The 17,906-nt window shown below is 44.7% G+C and overlaps 1 protein-coding gene across 2 annotated transcripts in view; it reads right to left on the bottom strand.

Moving 5' to 3' along the window:
• CACNA1D (calcium voltage-gated channel subunit alpha1 D) overlaps positions 1-17,906 on the bottom strand; it is a 304,169-nt gene that overhangs the window by 282,113 nt on the left and 4,150 nt on the right. For both annotated transcript variants that reach the window (XM_054595570.1, XM_054595569.1), the window contains exon 3: positions 15,601-15,706. In XM_054595570.1, coding sequence (XP_054451545.1) covers positions 15,601-15,706 — 106 coding nt within the window. The remainder of the gene's footprint in view (positions 1-15,600; positions 15,707-17,906) is intronic.

Below are 17,906 nucleotides of genomic sequence, written 5' to 3'. Positions count from 1 at the left end.
ATATAAATAAGTGCCGTTCCCTTCAAACTAGTAGGCTTGGGGAGATGGACAAGTAATTCTGGTAAGACTGCCATTCCTCAAAACATTTTCTAAATGCCTGTGGAAGACCTTCTTCACAGCTCATGACACCTTCCTCTCAAAGATCCTCAAAAATAAGAAAACTTGGTTCTTTGAAGACAGATTTTCTTACAAATACCCAAAAGTTTCTTTGAGAAAAAAACTGCTAGATAAGGTCAGTGATCAACCTGGACCCCTTTTAGCCAGAAACAAAGCACAATGAAAAGTAGAAATTGGCTCTGAAAGCAATTCTGAAGACAAGTGTTCCAATATTACTGGGATGACGGTGCAGCCCCCACAACTACTATGAAGGGGGTATAATGTTTCAGTTGTTTGAATTCTGATGTTTTCATTAAGCAATCACAGTCTCTCCCAAAGTGAGCATCCCCCCTGCCCCCCCCCCACCGCCCCGCCCCAGTATTCTGCTCCTGGGTTGGAAAGAGAGACCATCGGGCTCCTATTAAGCAAACAGTCAAAGCAATTACAGCAACCTCAGGGTGCCTGATGTAGACACAGTGATGTTTCATCACATGGTCAATCATTTACCTAACACCTGGTGCCAGGAGCAGAGGACTTAAGGCAGAGGGAAGACTGGGTCCCTGCCCACAGGAAGTTCACAGCCTTGTTGGAAATAAGAAACTAGCATAAGATCAAACACAGGCAAGTCTGTGGTTCAGATGGCAGGGCTGCTTCCACTGCAGGAGGCTGGTCTGTGGAGTTCCAGAAAGCAGGACAGCCGATCTCCCCGCCCAGCTTTAGGACACCACGTGCCCACCACCATGCACAGCAAGGAATCAGAACCTCACGTCAGAACCTCCAGCCTCCGATGGCTCCCCAGCTTCAGGCTGGGGCTACAGTCATTGCTGCAGTTTTTTCATCACACACAAAAGGGAGGCAGATTTAGGAACAGAGTGGAGATGCGATATTACCTATGTTCTATTCACACTTAAAACCAGCAAGTAGCACTTGCTTGCCTAGAGGGCTGTCTGGGTCACAGGCCTTGGCATTACTAGGCAAAATCTTTTGTCCTTTCCATTTCACAAACAGAGTGAATTCCACAAGCCTCAGGGAGCTCAGAGAAGAGTCAGGACTTCAAACAACAGCTGGCCTTTGAACATTGAGAAGGAGGGAAGGTCAGCTCAAGCTTTAGAGCTGGCTGGCCTTTACAGTCCTTCTCTACCCCACCTCAGCCTCTCCCTAACACCCCAAGCACAATCACTGTGGCCATGCTGATAACCATGCTGATAATCGTGGGCATGACTTTTCTTCTGTGTGGGGGCCGTAAGTGGCACTGGCATGTGGAACAACAAGAGTGGATTTGGGCTTCACCCTTGAGTTGCTTTCTAAAGGGATCAGAGGGAAAGGCGAGGCCTGAGTCCTAAGAAGTCCCTCTTTAGCAGACAGTAATAATAAGGATAATGCCTTATATGTGTATGCTGCTTTCTAGGTTATAAAATACTTTCACACACATCCCATTTGACTTTTTATTCCTTATTTTATGGCCAATGAAGTGGGGTTGCAGAAGTGCGGTTACAGAACAGGAACTCAAAGCCCAGGCCCGTGACACCACGTCTGCGTTCTTTCCACAGCCTGCCTCATGCCTGCAGCATGCGGCATGCGGCATGCGGCATGCGGCGAGCACGGGGCTGAAGCAGTGGAGAGAATGATCACAGGGCCCACTTGGAATGTTGTGGGTTTATTACCTCATCAAAGAGTCATTCAGTTAACACCTCTGAGCTTTATTTGCCTCACCTGCAAAACAGGGGTTCTAGTCATTACATGACTTACTGTAAAGACCAGTCAAGAAAACAGGTATAAAATTTCAGCCCGGTGCCTGAAATCGAGGGTGCAAGGCTCAAGACGCAGGCCCTACTAGTTCACTGCACAAAGAACATGCTCCCATCTAAAACATCAGTGTGGCCATGAATACCAAGACCAACAACCCCCAGACTGCACTCGGTCTTTTTGAAGTATATGAACACATAGGGCTCCTTGCTGCCGAAAATGCTGACCTCAGCATCTCAGCAAGATCAGCGGGCAGCCTCTCTGCTTCAGCGCCACTCGCTGCTCAGGAGCAACCCCACCAGGCTCCTACACAGCCCTTTCTCCGGCCAGCAAGCCCGGAGCTGGCAGCAGCAGCAAGGCCCCTGCTGACGAAAAAGGGTAAAGAAATGCTCCCTTTCCCACCCCCACAGATTGGGCTACAATAAGGAAAAAAACGGGGGGTGGGGGGGGATCACTGGACAAAGAAAGGCAACACACATCACAGAGAGAACACAGGGATTTAACAGACCTGGCCTGTGTGTGTGATTTCACTAATCCTACAGCCCCTCCAAGGGGGGAAACAGGAGGAGGTTCCCCCAACACTCACAGCTGCTGAGCCTGACCTTCAGTGACTCCTTCTGTGACCATTCCTGACCAATTAAGTCATGTCTTTTGATCTCACTCACACGTTACTATACTGACTCCTCACAAAGATTCCACGTTAACGGTGAGACAAGCATTATTTTCCCCATTCTACAGGTGAGGAAACTAAGACCAAGGGAGGTAAGGTAATTTGTACAGTCACAGAACTAGCTAGCAGCAAATCTGGACTCCAAATACAGGTCTATTTCCTCCAAAGTCTCTCCTCAAGACAGGACAATACAGGCTGAAAAGGACGGAGTCAGATCAGGGCAGTCCCAAAAGCCTGAAAAAGTGAGACGATATGTAAGAAAATTAAGGGTACAGCCTTTGGGGTTCACAGAGGGCGCCCTTACAAAATCACCTGTAATCCTCTTAGCAATGTGAGGCAAGTGTTACTACCGTCGCTCCCATCTCACAGGTGAGGAAAATGTGGTTGAAACCACGTGGCAGAGAAGAACCAATGGTGGCCTGGGTTCTAGTGAGTTTAGTTCTGGCAAGTCACATCCCATCTGTGAGCCCATCTCCCACCTGATCGATGTGCAGAGAGGACACCATGTAGCTCAGGCACACAGTGTAGCAGGAAAGGCCCAAGAAGTCTGCGTGCCATGTTGGCCACTTCCTGGCCATTTGATGGGTGTTTTAACAGCCCTGAGCTCAGCTGCCTCCTCTATAAAACGTGCGCAGTGCTCGCCAGTGGCTGTGAGCATGAAATCAGACACAGTGACAGAAGCTCCACCAGGTGCTAGTGATGATTGCCATCTAAGAATTGCCCGATCTCTCTTCCTGAGAGCACAGCCATCAGGCCAGAACTCCCCGACACCTGTTTTGCTCTTCAGCTGCTAGTTTTCTTTCCTCTACCAAGTAACATTTAAATCAAAAGGTGGTCAGGGTCTCCTACCTGGGCTGAGCAGGAAGAAGACACAGCTGATCAGGGGGAGTCCCTGGCAGCTGAGAAAGGAGCCTGTAGAGACACCTCCTCTCCTCTAGGAGCCCGTGGAACCCTGGATTCTGCCTCCCTGCCTCAAAGATAACTCACAGGGGAGAGGCAGGCCTCCATCTTCCCAGTTGTTAATGGATCAGTTCCTGGCCAAACCAGCCCCCTCTCTCTATCCTTGGTGCTCCGAGGGAAACAACCCTTTACTGTTGTCTAAGTAAAGGTGGGGTATGGTCCAGGTCCTCCTACGACCAGCAGGACAACTTTCGTCACCAGGTCCATCCACACCCTCCATAACTACTACAGTGAGGTTATTCAGCAGGACAGATGGAATGGGACAGTCTGGTGAAACATCTTCCACAGAACAATGTGGAAAACAAACCCCTAACCCAGCACGCCATCCAGGACACTTTCCTAGTATGGCTGGAGGGGTCTGATCCTCATTCTGCGGCCCCTTCACTGGGTTGAGAACAAGCTGGTCAGTCTTCTGAGCCCCAGTTTTCCCATCTGAAAAGGTCAGGACCGCATCCCTACCTCACTGGACTGTGCTGAGGCTCCAAGGACATGTCACCCTGGCTCACAGTAACAGTAAGAGCCCCCACTGCTCCCTGGTTTCCAAGAGCCAAGGCTGGCCTGACTCCTTTAGCCGCTTTTTCTCCTCTTCTACAGAAAAGGACCAGACGGAGCAAGGAAAAGCAGCTTGCCCAGTCATAGGCAGTAACGGCAAAGTTGGGACTGAGCCCATAGCCCTAACCACTTACTCCTACACCTGACCAGTGCACAACACAGACCCCTGACCCACCCCCAAGAGCTCCTGCATCACCGCTTCCCAAGTCAACACTTTGCAAGGAATTAAAGTGCTGTAAAATCCACTTATTGCCCAAATTTAAACTTCTCTACCCATTCCCATTTTAACTGGATGATTCAGAGGGCGCTTCAGAAGATTCCCCAGGGGGCCTCAGGGCTGTTAAAAACCTCCACCCTGATTCTCTCCAACCACAAACCCCACCCGGAGTCTGGAAATGCTTCTGGCTGGGGGAAATGAGGAGGTGTGGAAAGCTCACAGGCCCCGAGTCACAAGCTCTAACCAAAATCAGGAATGGAGTGCAAAGCCTGCCCAGACAGACCCACCTGAGGTTCTGCTGACTGCTCTCTGGTTCTCTGCACTGGCTCTGCCCAGCTCTGCCCCATGACCTTGCCTTCCTCGACTCTGTTCAGATGAACCTTGACTTCCCTTCATGGCCTAGGAGGTGGAGTGGGAGCTCTTAAATCCCGAATCCTCACCCTGCCAATTACTAGTCCTCCTGGCCTTGGGCAGGCAATTCAGCCACTCCCAGCCTTGTTTCCTCACCTGTAAAAAGAGGTGATTAGTTATTTCTTCTTTGGAAGTTTATGGCGAGGATTAAATGAGAATTAAAGGTGATTATATATACAAAGCCCATATAGCTCAGTAGATGTCAGTCATGAGCTAGTAACAAAGGCAATTATCTCTGCCTCCAGATGTGGTCAACAGGACAGAGGATGCCAGCCACACTAAAACAAGGCAACTGAGGAAAGGGAGACCTGCCACATCTGTCTACCAGCTCTGCTGACTCCCTCCTGCCCTACCACATCCAGTGACCTGATTCCTAGGCAGTCTAAGGCCAAAGGATTTCCGCATGCTGGTATACATAAAGGAAGTAAGAATAATTTATGAAGTTAAATGGGAGAAGGGGGGAGGGATCAAAACTATCTTTGGGAAGATAATGAAAAAAAAATTGAGGATAATTAAAAGCTGACTGAATGCCCAGCTTGCTTTGAAGAGTCATTATTTGGTCACATGATTTTCTAAAGCCACAACTGCCCCAGGCAGCCTCAGACCCTGCCCGGGCCCTCGGGGAGTAATCCGGCTTCAGCCAGATTCACAGCTGTAACTGGAGCGGGAAGGAAACAGACTGGAAGACAGACGCCTAAGTTCCCACTTGGCTCTCTCACTGTGTGACCCTGAGCAAGTCACCTGTGGGATCTGAAAAAGGACCCCATCCACCCGAAGGTCTCTGGGAGCCTTTCCAACCCCAACCTCACTGGGTGTATAAGCCTCATTCCGCATCACTCCAGGTAAACCAGGACCAGCCCCGGGCCCACTACTTGCCCCGGCTGGCTCTAGTATCAGTTAGCTTATCAGTTCGCCAATCTGAAACATACCAAAGTTTTCTCCACCTTAACCACGCTAGCTCCACCCCACATGGCTTTCCAGAAGATTTACTGAACAGCTCTCTTTTACCAAATCCCTGTTGGGGTCGCCACTCCCCCAAGTTCTAAGTTAGAATTTTAGCTGTTTCAGTTTCACCCCCACCAGATGGCAATTCTGAAAAGAGCTTTGAATAGAGTTGCCATTCATTTATATTTCAGTAATTCAGAATTTGTGAAAGCCCAAAGACAAGTTCACTTTTATCTTATCATCAAAAAAGGACTAAGAGGCTAATTACTAGTATAAAAGGGCCATATTTTACCCATTTATCCATTCAAGCTGTGTTTGTACAACTTAAAAGCAGTTATTTAAATATATACAGTGTTTCATTATACCCTATTGTTATCTATTTACTAAAGAACAGTCAAGGAAATCTTCTTTTAAAAATATTGGTCACTTCCCTAGTTTATATTAGAGTAAAAATAATAAAGCCACATATCTTAAAAAAAGGGGGGGGTGCTTGGGAGGAGGGTTGTCTATAGTCATTCAAACTATTCTTTTGTATTCTGACTTAAACCAAGTTAGGACAGTAAGCGAGTATGTTTAATGGGCTATATTTTACACAAAATAAACATGCAAAAAAGTACCTTACGTATGATTAAATGATAGCTGTGTGAACCTACTCTTTTTCAATCTTCCCAGTTTTAGCCCTATGCTAACTTATACAATCAAAAGGCAAAGCTCTTAGAGAGTAGAGAAGTGCCTTCATTACCCGGCAGTTTAATGCTGTGCTCCAGCCCTATGGAGGCTGTGAATCCAGGGACCCTCTGCTGGCAGGCATTTCCGACTTTAACAAAAGCACAGCTCCCCGTGGCCGGACAGTGGAGCCGGTACGTGGATCCACGCTGTAGATTCCTCCTGGGACTTGGTTACTGAAAGTGCTTCCTTGAATGAATATGGCTGCTTCCCATTGTTGAGAGGATAAAAGCCACAAAAGTGAGATGTGCTTCCTTTTGCAGCCACTGCTGGAAACCCTAACAGCCAATTTGGTGCCCAGGTATCAATAATTTGTTCACCTGGAGCATGTGGGCAAGTCTACTTTGTTTTGATTCCCAAGTGCCCCTTCGTTCAACCTCTTCCATTTTCTCAGCCGCCACAGAGCTTTTGGATGTAGAAAGGGTATAAACCCTATAATAATACCACAGTAATAGCAAGATTCTACTATGTGTGAAGATAAAATAATTAATAATCAAAGAACAGGGGACAAGAGAAAATATATACCAGATTATATATTTTTCCCCCCAATTAAAAGGAACATAAAGGCAGTATTCATCTTGGAATTAAACTGTAGCAACCAAACATTCCAAAACTGACTCAAATTTTTGTAATAAGAACTTATTTACCTATTAGCTACCAAGAATGAGTATTTCACTTTTAAAACAACCACAGTACCACCCTAGTCAGTGTGGCTCATTTGGTTGGAGTATTGTTCCATATTCTGAAAGGTCGTGAGTTCAATTTCTGGTCCAAGCACACACCCAGGTTGTGGGTTTGACTTCCCAGTTGGGGTATACAAGAGGCAACCAATCAAAGTTTCTCTCTCACATCAATTTTCTTCTCTCTTTCTCTCTCTCTCCCTTCCTCTCTCTCTAAAAAGCAATGAAAAAAAATGTCCTCGGGTAAGGAAATAAATAAACAAATGACAGTACCATAGTGGGTGGCACCCAAAGTCAGGCAAAGAAGAGTAAGTGTCAGTGCCTTTCATCTCGGCCTGTGGCGCAAAAGAGATTACAAATCTAGTGTTAGGGGTTCGTGGGCCTTCTGTTCTGACCACGTGCTCCAGAAGCCTACCAAGCCCCCAAGGGAGAGACTGCCCCTTACCCTCGAGATTTCCTTTCCAATAGCCTACCAGAAAGAACAAATGAGGCCACTCATTAGACCTGAGTGAGCACAATCTCAAGGAGATGTGCAAGTGGGAGCTTAAACTGATCCAGGCTTAGTGCAGGGCAATGTGTGTGGAAATTAAAAGTGCGCTATCCTCCCACCCAGAGAGTTTACTTCTACATATTTATCCCAGAGAAACGTTAACTTGTATGCACAGAGAAACACATGCCAGGATATTCAATGGAGCATTGCTTGAAATAGGAAAATTTTAGCAACTAATCTAAAAGTTCAACAGAAAGAAAAGAACTAAGCCATGACACATTCACACATGGACTATTCTACAGCAGCTAAGAATTTTTTAGATCTCTACCTACAGGTATGGAAAGATCTGGAAGATTCATTAAGTGGGGAAAAGAAAGCTATATAATGCATGCATTACGTACCCAGTTGTGTAAAATTGACAAGACCCAAACTGCATAGATATATATTTTAAAATGCACAGATTATGTACACATACACAGTGAAAAGCCGTTCTGAAAGGATCACACTCGAATGATTACTGTGATTAGAATGAGCTAGGTAGGTAAAAGGGAACTGTCACTTTATCTGCATTGTTTTCATTGTTTACAAGAATGTATCCGTGTATTACTTGTGTAAATTTGGGGTGATGATTTACTCTTTCTATAAGAATGAGAAATATGAAAAACAAAGAAGGCTGTCTCTGACCCCGTGTTGCAGGTTTTCTTTAACGAAAGGGCGGTCATGCACAGTGAGTTGTAGCAGCACAGCTTAGAACTCAGGGACACATGAGCCTGGTGCGCTCTGCATAGCAGGACTCAATAAATATTTGTTGAATAATGGTGCCTGGACTTCCTTTCTTATAAACAAGCTTAAAGCTCTACAAAAATATTTGGGAGTCTACATAGTGCTAGGCTTCCCCATGGACACAGGGAAAGGAGGTAGGGTGAGCCCCTTGGAAGATGAATGAAGCAGAAATAGGCATGAGCCCCTCACCCAGTCAGAGTGGCCGGGCACAGCTGACCAAGCGCATCTCCTTCCCGCCCTCCCAGACTGGGGCCACCTGCCTCCCACATTCTCCCTGAGCCGTCGGCAGCCTGCCTTCCCTCCCTCAGATCGGCCCCCTATTCCCTCCAGCCTGACCCTCTCATTCACTTATTCAATAATTTCAACAGATGTCCTGTGATTTCTAAAATTACCACTCAGACAGTAGGGAGGGAAAAAAATTAGCAGAAATCACTGCTTTGAGGTTCTGGAGAAGAAAGTCATTTTCTCCAGTCTGGGCAGTGTCTGGGGCCCTGTTTAGTTAAAATCACCAGAAGAAGGCTCCATCCTACAAGACTGGCGTCAAAAACACCCATCCTAACAACCATCCACCCACACTTTTACCCAGCTCTTACACACACTCACAGAAAGAGAGAGACAGACAGACCCACAGAACTGACCACCACAGGCAACTCCTCCTTCATCCCCATCTTCAGTTGTTCAGTGCCCTCCTCCCCACTGCCCACTTCCAGCTTTGCCTGCCCAGCCTTACTCCCTGCACGAACCCCAGCTGTGAGACCACAGATCTCACATCAATTAAAAAGGGAAGACACCTTCTGGCACTTTCCTTATTTCAGTCACATGGGCAGAAGAGGACTTGAGCAGCACATCCTATCCCGCTGATAGCAGAGCCCCAGGAGGCTGAGCAGGGTGGGAGGCAGAAGAAGGAATGTTAACATCTATTCCTGGAAGGCCTGCCAACCCCCCACCCACACTCCACAGGGCGGGGACACCCACCAGCATCCCTCCCCTGACAGCATCATCCTCGCAACACTAACACCCAACGCTGGCCTTCCCTAGAGCTCAAGCACCAGGACTCCGGAGCCTCTTCAGTTTCTTTAGGGGTTTTCTTTGGTGAGGATCTGTTGGGGTCTGTGCTGGAGTTCCCCACTAACACCATCACCGGTATTTAATATAAAGACATAAGTGTCTCTACTTCTGGGCGAGTGGTCCCCTCTGTATCAGGTACTTCTCGCATTTTGCAGAGAGTAAAAAATGAAACAAACACTGGTGGGAGGGGTTAAAAAGTAAAGCACCCACCAATCTGCCACAGGGGTCTCTTGTTTCTCACACAGTTCTTTGTTAAATATGGAACTTGAGCTATGGTTAAGAAAGGAATGCATTTCCCCACAGAGCCTCCAACAAACAGGCTCGGGGATGCGCATTTCAGGTGGTGTGAGGGTCCTCACTGGAGGCCAGCGGGAAGAAGGGCTGGGTGCAGGGCGGGGTCCTAACGCCCTCTCCAGCCCCTTTCCACCTGAGCCCGATAATTCTACACCCTTGGACTTTTCAGTTACCCGATTAAATAAATTACACACACATACATACTTTTTTTTTTTCAACTAAGCCAATTTGAGTTGCATTTCTGAAACTTGCAATCCAACAAGTTCTGGCTAACATAGCAGTATATCCAAATAGCCTCCCTCTAAGTTAGTCTCATTTTTAAAGCGTGTGAGCACAGAAGTTCTGGTGTGTAAGGTGTGAGTATAAAACTGAGATACACTTTTTAACAAATAAACGAAAAAGTGGAGACCCTTTTGGAATTCTTATTAAGGAATGCTAACGACTGCAAATCTGAATTCTTTTAAGGGCTGGATTTGAGTTTCAAAAAACTGTCAGTATGCGATTGAAGTCTGTTCCATTAAATATCAAGCTAGGTAACTTGTTCCTTGTCAGAGCTAGGTGAGGCTACAAAAGAGATGTGATTATTTGATTAGCATATAAACTGGCTCACATTTCATGATTAGGAAAGCAGCTTTGGATAAAGTGTTACTGCACAAATCCACCCACTCTGGTCATTTTGCTTCTCTCCCTCCCTCAGTCCTTAGGTGAAATGTGACACTCACACATCCACCCAAGTGCAGTCAGTCACTCACAAATGGCTCAAGTACAACGCTGGACACACACATCAGCTTATGGCTTAGGGATTCCAAAAGCATTGACTCCTGTCTTTCTTCTCTCCCACTTCAGATATAAAGAGTTAAATTTGCCAGGAAAGATACAGTCCTAAATTAAAGGCAAACTCCAACAGGTGCTTCCTGGGAATCTTGTTAATATTGGATAACGAAAGTCAGTCTCTTTGGCAAACATTAATCATTAGCCAATTGTTGAAAATTAACTTGCGGTCTACAGGGACACACTGTGGAGCCCTCATATGGCCATTCGTTTATGTATTCACTCACTCCACACGCATTTCCTCTTGCGCACCAGGCACAGAGTTTTCACAGCACTACAGAGACGAATCAGTCTCCTGCCTCAGCCTCTGGGAACTCATATGCTTCTTCCATTCAAGGTCACTCAGCTATTTGGCCAAAGAACCAGGCTATCAAATCCCAGAGCCCATGTTCAGAAACGCCACACACCAACCCATTTCACAGAGAGGATATAAAATCAGGCAGAAAAGGGCTAACATTTATAAAGAGAGTTTACCATGCTTACGGGAGTGGAGGGGGAAAGTGAGTTCTTACACTTAAGCAGGTGGGGTTGGGAGGCAGGAGAAGACAGGGATTAGAGAAGGCTGAACGGCAGAGGCAGCACACGAGCTGTGCTGGAAGAGCAGACAGAACCTAGGCATGCAAAAAACCAGAGCACACAATCCAGACAGCAGAGCAAAGGCACGATGTAGATGATGCACAGAACTAATGACCACCTTACAGGCTAAGCACAATGAAGCAAGTGATGAAATTATGGTTTTGGAATTACAATTCACACCCTATGCACTCCTATGTGCAAAAACTGTGACATGCTGAAAATATACGATCATGCAGATCCAATGAATTCACTTTTTAAGCCCAGGAAACACCATACACTGGGATCTCCGCCATGGAGGAGAGAATGCAATCAAAGCAGACTATCCCACGGTGTTCCTGGCCATTGTGAAGCATCTGGTCCCGCTGACAACTGTCCACTGCCAGCATTGCTTCCCAAATATGCTCCCACCTGAGCTCAGCGACTCTCAGCCAGGGCACAGAATGTTCCAGACTTCTCAGGTCTGACACCAGAGTCAGAGGGCTCCTCCAGCCAGAGACACACAAGGGGGTCACAAGACCTTAAACTTTTCAGCAATATATGCTTATAACATCCCACCCACCCCAGCCAAGGACCTCCAAGGAATCCACAGAGGAACCTGTCATCCAAGAAAATCCTGAACACAGTTTAGAGGAAAGAATAGGGGAGGTGCTTCTCCTACGAGAGCCATTTACTTGGCGGTCATCAACAACACACAGTCACTGGACATCCATTACACACCACCAGGCCAGACCTGCTAGGGATTTAAAATGATTCACTATGAATTGCATTCTGAAGGTAAAGATTAGATATGCATACAAACAACTAAAACATGGGGTATTTTATACATAAAGTGCCATGTGAGAGGTTCAGGTAAGAGTGTTATTCCAGAACAGGATCAAAAAAGGCCTCATGGAAGAGACACAACTTGGGATGATTCCTGAGCAATTATAGGGACAGAGACATGTGAACAAAAGCTAGTAGGACTGAAAGATGGAAAAAGCAGTGGAGAGAAAGCCAGCAGATGGACAAATGTAAGGGAATGTGTTTAGGAACTTATGGTGGACAGATGGGTGGGACTGTGAAGGAGAGGAATGTAGGATAAACCAAAAAAGGTCGGACAGACCAAGGAGACCTGGCCATCCAGTCTGGCCTTCTCCCCGTGGGCAATGGGTAGCCACTGAAGCCTCAAGTATCTAGCAGAAGTCATCCAGCCATTGTATGTATAGGAAGGAAGGGGAAGACGTGAAGGATGCTGTGGAGGCAAAATGTCAACTAGCAAAAGCAAACAAACTAGCCTCAACAAGATGAGAAAAGGGGCTGAAAAGGGGCCAAAATCTTAGGAGAGGTATTCATGGCATTTCCCCAGACTTTTACTAAGCACCTGGTAGGAGCCAGGCACTTTGCCTGATAAAGGGCCGTGGGCCTTGCCTTCCGTGGGTACGGTCATTAACAGACCTCAGAGGAGGTCTGAGTGGCAGACGAGCAGCCCTATTTTGGACAGCTGTCATTTGAGGCAGTTCAGCACCACAGAGAAATGGGCGGTAGCCTGGGGGTGGGGGAAGTATCAGGAACAGGCTGCATAGACTGGAAACTGTCCAACCACGTCAGTTTGCTTATGAGAAACTCAAGTTTGGGGAGCAAAATAAAATGATTTTCAACACAGTGAAGTACAATATTGCAATCATCCCCACCCCAACACTCCATAAAGAAGAGCTAAGAGGAAAATTAAGTAAATGATATATGTTTTCAATAAGTGGAACTGAGGAACTACTGCTACCGACTGAACTGAGAGGGATGTTACTGTGGGAACTGAGTGGTACCGTTTCCATGGTGTCAGCCTCACTAGTTCCCTGCAAGTCCACAAATGTTGAGCTACATAGAAACTTGAGACTGTTTATATATTTTTTAAAAAGTCTAACCCTGGGAAAACTTGCTGCCCCCAAGGTAGTTTGTAAATCCCCTGAGCTGGCTGAGTTACACACAACCCAGACCAAACACACATTGTACCAGTGGGGATGGACACTCATCCAACAAAAATAATCATTTTACTACAAACAACCTGTAACAGGCAGAAACACCTTCCACAAAGCTGGCCCTTTATCTTAGTCTAAGTGCTCAACATACACATTTCCCACAGAGCTATGAAGCAAAGAAAACCATGAGCTCCCCGACGCGTACAGCTTTGCAACCCATACCGGTCTCTGCCCTTTGTTTTGCCATTCACATTAACTGAAAGGTATTTACTACAGATGAAAAATAAGCTTCGTTCAGCTGCCTCTAAACCAATCCCAAAAATAGAGCAATCACTTTGGTACAAATTGGGTCAAATGTATTAAAAAAAAACCCGCTCCCTGGCGGGAGGACTGCCATGGCATGGGACCTTGCTAAGAGTCAGGGGGGAAATCCACAAAGCTCTTCCCTTCCCACAGTGGGAAAGGAAACATTTAAAGAGTAAGGCAGAGAATAAACTCATCTGACCATGTGACCATCCAAGTGAACACAAGACAAACTCGAATGCTATGAGTTTCAGAATCTGAAGAGGTCCAAGGAATACATGTTGGTTTTTAGAAAGGCCTGTCAAAGGCACAAACTGCCTCCTCTCCTCCAAAAAAAAAAAAACAAAAAAAAAAAAGGCCAATGTGTAAGAATTGTCAAGAAAGGATTAACTGGGGAGGGGCTGCCAGGGAGAGATTTATCCATCTCCCACATTTTATTCCCTCCCTTGTTAGATGAGAAATCTAAATAGTCTGACAGCACATATAGTAGTACACCAAATCTCCCTGGGAAAAATCAGAATATTAATTAGCTATACATGCAACTACATTAATTATTCCATTGACTTAATTCTGCCTTTCCGAAAGGTGTTTATTTTCTAAGTTTATTTCATTGTGTTCTCTTGAGCTATAAAAACAACAAATTGGGTCACTGTCCACGTAGTTAAATTTGGTAACAAGGTTGACACCATCTGTGGCCTAGACAATGATGATCTATCCACTAATGGGGGTTTTCACTACTTCTGCTTTTCCTTTAAAATGATCATCTAATGTCACTATCCACAATGACAGCAGAAGCTATTTAAAATATCCGAAGTTACACAAATCATCTTTAGCATAGTATAAAGATGTACTAACGGTGTTTCTATGTATATCCCGTTTACAACTGAACTTCCAGTAGCAATATCCACATATTTTTTAATTAACTAGAAATCAGACCAGAAAACCCCAAAGATGAATAGACAGCATGCTCCATCTGAAATATGCCACATATTTTAAGTGTGACATGAAATCCTGTACATAAATCATGAGGGCGCACATCGCAAGAGCTCCATTTCGGTATCTCTTCAGAACTCAGAAGAGCGCTTCCCACAGTAATTCTGCCCTTATAACACTTAGTTAAGAACATCCAGCCCTACTAAACCACTACTTCATCACAAGAAACCAAAACAAATGGAACTCGCAAAACAACGGAGAGAGTTTCCTGTTTTCCAGCACTGGCCCCTCCTCCACCTGTCTTTCTGCCTGGCCTCCAATTATTAAGGATTGATCCAGCGAGGATGATGCAGCTCCAGAGAAATCCTGAAATGGCTTCTGAATCATCGAGGAAAGACTACAGAATGTCAGAGGTAAAAGCAATCCTAGTAATCTTATCCAGCCCCCTTAATTGACAGGTGAGTGAATGACAATGCAGAAAGGGTACAGGAAATGCCCCAAAATACAGCCAGTTGCCAGTCGAGTAGGACAAGCTCCTAGTCCAACTCAAGTACTCATCAGTGCTTTAAAAAGGGGGAAAAAAACCCCACACTACATCAACCTTTCCCAAATGAAGTTCCACGAAATGCTGGTTCCATGATGTGTTCTGTCAAAAAAATGTTTAAAGAATGCATGACCAATTACTTTTAAGGACAAGCTGAGTTAAACAAAATAAAATGATTTTTTAACTACAGACTTTCCTGGAGTTTTTACTTGAGCTAATGTGCACTATAAATCTTTAAGAAAGCAATAAAATTATGTGGAAGTATCCCAATTTATTTAACCATGGAATCATTTTCTTCTTGGGGCCTTTCACAGGGACTAGGAGTTAAAGAACTTAAATACTATCCTGTGTGCTTCTCCAAATTATGTTCCATGTAGTTTATTAGCTTTGTTGTAATCTACTTCTCTGAAAAATTAATAGTTCATATACAAAATCTATGGTAATTCTCTACTTACCAGAAAAATTGACCAAAGTACCCACCACTCCCAAATAACACTGTATTTTAAAAAAAAAGAGCTAATGCTGTCAGGAAAAGAGTGGTAGACAAAAGTTTATATGGAGAGAAAAGTTATTTTAATATCTGCTACAAACCTCTTCCATAAAACGTTCTACATTTATTTATACCAGATTCATGACTTTTAAACACTTTAATTTAGTATAAATTTAAGAATACAGGTTTAAAAAAAAAATTGTTGCAAAGCTCCAGGAAACATCACATGCATAGCTGCAAACTTTACCCACACAAAAAGCCAGCTGCTAGTTTAAGTATATAGGCAAATGATAACCACACATCAGGACAAGTAGGAATTCTGAGAACACTTACCAAGTTATGATTTGTTGAATTAGAATCATCTTCAGGGAATGGGATGTAAATAGCTAAGGCCACACAATTGGCAAAAATAGCCAATAATATAAATATGTCAAACGGTCTGAAAAATTTTGTTAAGGTGTATATATAGATATATAAAATACACACACGGACACACACACACACGTGTTAGACAAACACAAACCTTCACTATCATCATGCTCCCAATCATGCCACTTTTGAATCACCTTTAAAATGAAAATTATATATACAAATCCATTTTCAACTGACTGTTGTGATGACTAGGTTCCCAGCAAAAGTAATCTCAGGGGTCATCGCACAGTAGATGTCCTATCAAATGACCTCTCCATGTCCTTTTCTTTTGCAACAAGGATCACGTTACACTCATTCTTCTGCTGTTCATTTTATATGAAAACCTAAAAGCACATCCAATTAGGGCACTGTGTGAACCAGGTTTTTGCTTCTTGTAGTTTTAAAACCAGCAAGGGCCTTCAAAAGCTAAAATTCCTGGCTGTTTGTTTCTTTCCTGACCCAAAGAGACATCATCAGGAGACAAATCTCTCCCACAAGTCCTTGCCTCCACGTGTTAGAGCCATTTTCTCAGGGGCTGTTACTGGCTGGGTCACTGTGAATCTCTTGTCTGGACAGGGGCAGGCCAAGTCGCCAGGACCTTCTCCATCCCATGGCCTGTTCCAGTTCCTCAAATGCTGTAATAAGAAAGCCAGGCTTCAGCTCCCTCCTGTTTTCTTTACTAATGAATAATTATCACACCTTCAGACTACAGCTGGACTCGAGCTCGGCTCATGTGCTGTTACTGCATTCACTTTCTAACACACTAAAAGCCGTAAGAAATCAGCATCAGACACTTTCAAAGTATAATTTAACAATTCTAAATCTCAGGGGTCTGTCTAGAAGAATCACTGGGATCGACTTTCAACAGATACTTGCTTAAACATTCTGGTGTTATTAAGAGACATTGTCAAAATGGGCAATACAAAATTTGACATCTGCCAAAATGACTGTTTTTCTTCTTTTTGTTTCCAGCCTTTCCAAACATAAGGTTTCATGAGCACCTACCGAACCTAATCCACAACTCCAGGGCTTGATTTTTCAACAGTGTTTCTCCCACACACTAACCACAATAGGCAAGGCCCCTGGTTTACCTAAACACCTCGGAGTCCTAGAGCTTTGAGGATATGAACAGATCCTTCTGTATTCATTCTGATATCCTTCTGAAAAATCCAAAAATGCTTAAGGAAACAAAAACCCCTTGCCTCCCTGGGGATACCTTGAGTTTCATGAAACCTCAGCCCCTTGAAGAACTACCACACTCACGGAAGTAAGGACATGGACGATATTATTCCCCGACTGATGTTTAAAGCCAATTTGCTTTCATTCATATTGATTCTCTTAACTCATCTACTATGAAATCTCTTATCTAGGGACCCAATTTTAAGACAGTGCACCTTAAGATCTTAGAATCCCCTTTTTAATTTTTCTTTTTAGCGGTTCCTACTGAAATTTAGAAAGCCAATTGCCCCAATTTTACTCTCTATAGAAACACACTGTCTCTCCCTTCCTCCACACCACCATTCTTTCTTTTTAGTTTCCTAATACCTAAATGATAACTCAACAAATCTGAGAAATACTAACACTGTTCAGGAAGACCAAATGTAAGTATTTTTTTTCTTTATAGTGGTCCAGTTTCAGTCTCCAGGTATTATTGGATATTATCTCCCTGCCGCAAGATTTCTACAAGCCAAGCGGAACAGAATAATAGGTTGGATCTGAAAAATTCCTTCTCATAAAGCAAATACTCCTCATTCCCCCAAGATGCAGGATACTCTCTGCCTTTCCTAGGAGCTAAAACAAGCTAGGCTCTCACTGTTCCCGGGCTGACCGGGCCTAGTACAGCTGGCTTTGGGAGGATTTCTATAACTTGCTCCCTGAACTAAAAGGAAACCGTTATTTGAAAAAACAAACAAACAGATCACATATTGTTGAAGGATCTATTCTACTAGCCATCCCATTTGTAGGCAGACTCCTCCCTGCCTTGGCAGCCACATCCCCTAATTCCTGTACACCTGTGTGTCTCGCAGTGCAGAGGAGGGAGTCAGCAGCATGATCCGGGAAGTCTCTCCGTGCACATAAATTGCTATATACAAATTACTGTGCACAAAGAGAAACAGCACCAGGCCTCCCACCTTACTCCACAGGAAATGAATGACTCGACCAAGGGGTCTCTGTGTGCTCAGAGTCAAGTCAAGCCAACCTAAAGAGATCTTTCTGGCCAGGTGTAA

Source organism: Pteronotus mesoamericanus, unplaced genomic scaffold (assembly GCF_021234165.1).
Source record: "Pteronotus mesoamericanus isolate MK-2021 breed Mesoamerican mustached bat unplaced genomic scaffold, CSHL_Meso_final scaffold_54, whole genome shotgun sequence".
NCBI lineage: Eukaryota > Metazoa > Chordata > Mammalia > Chiroptera > Mormoopidae > Pteronotus > Pteronotus mesoamericanus.
Note: the sequence above shows the minus strand (reverse complement) of the source record. Positions and strands in the feature narration are given on the sequence as shown.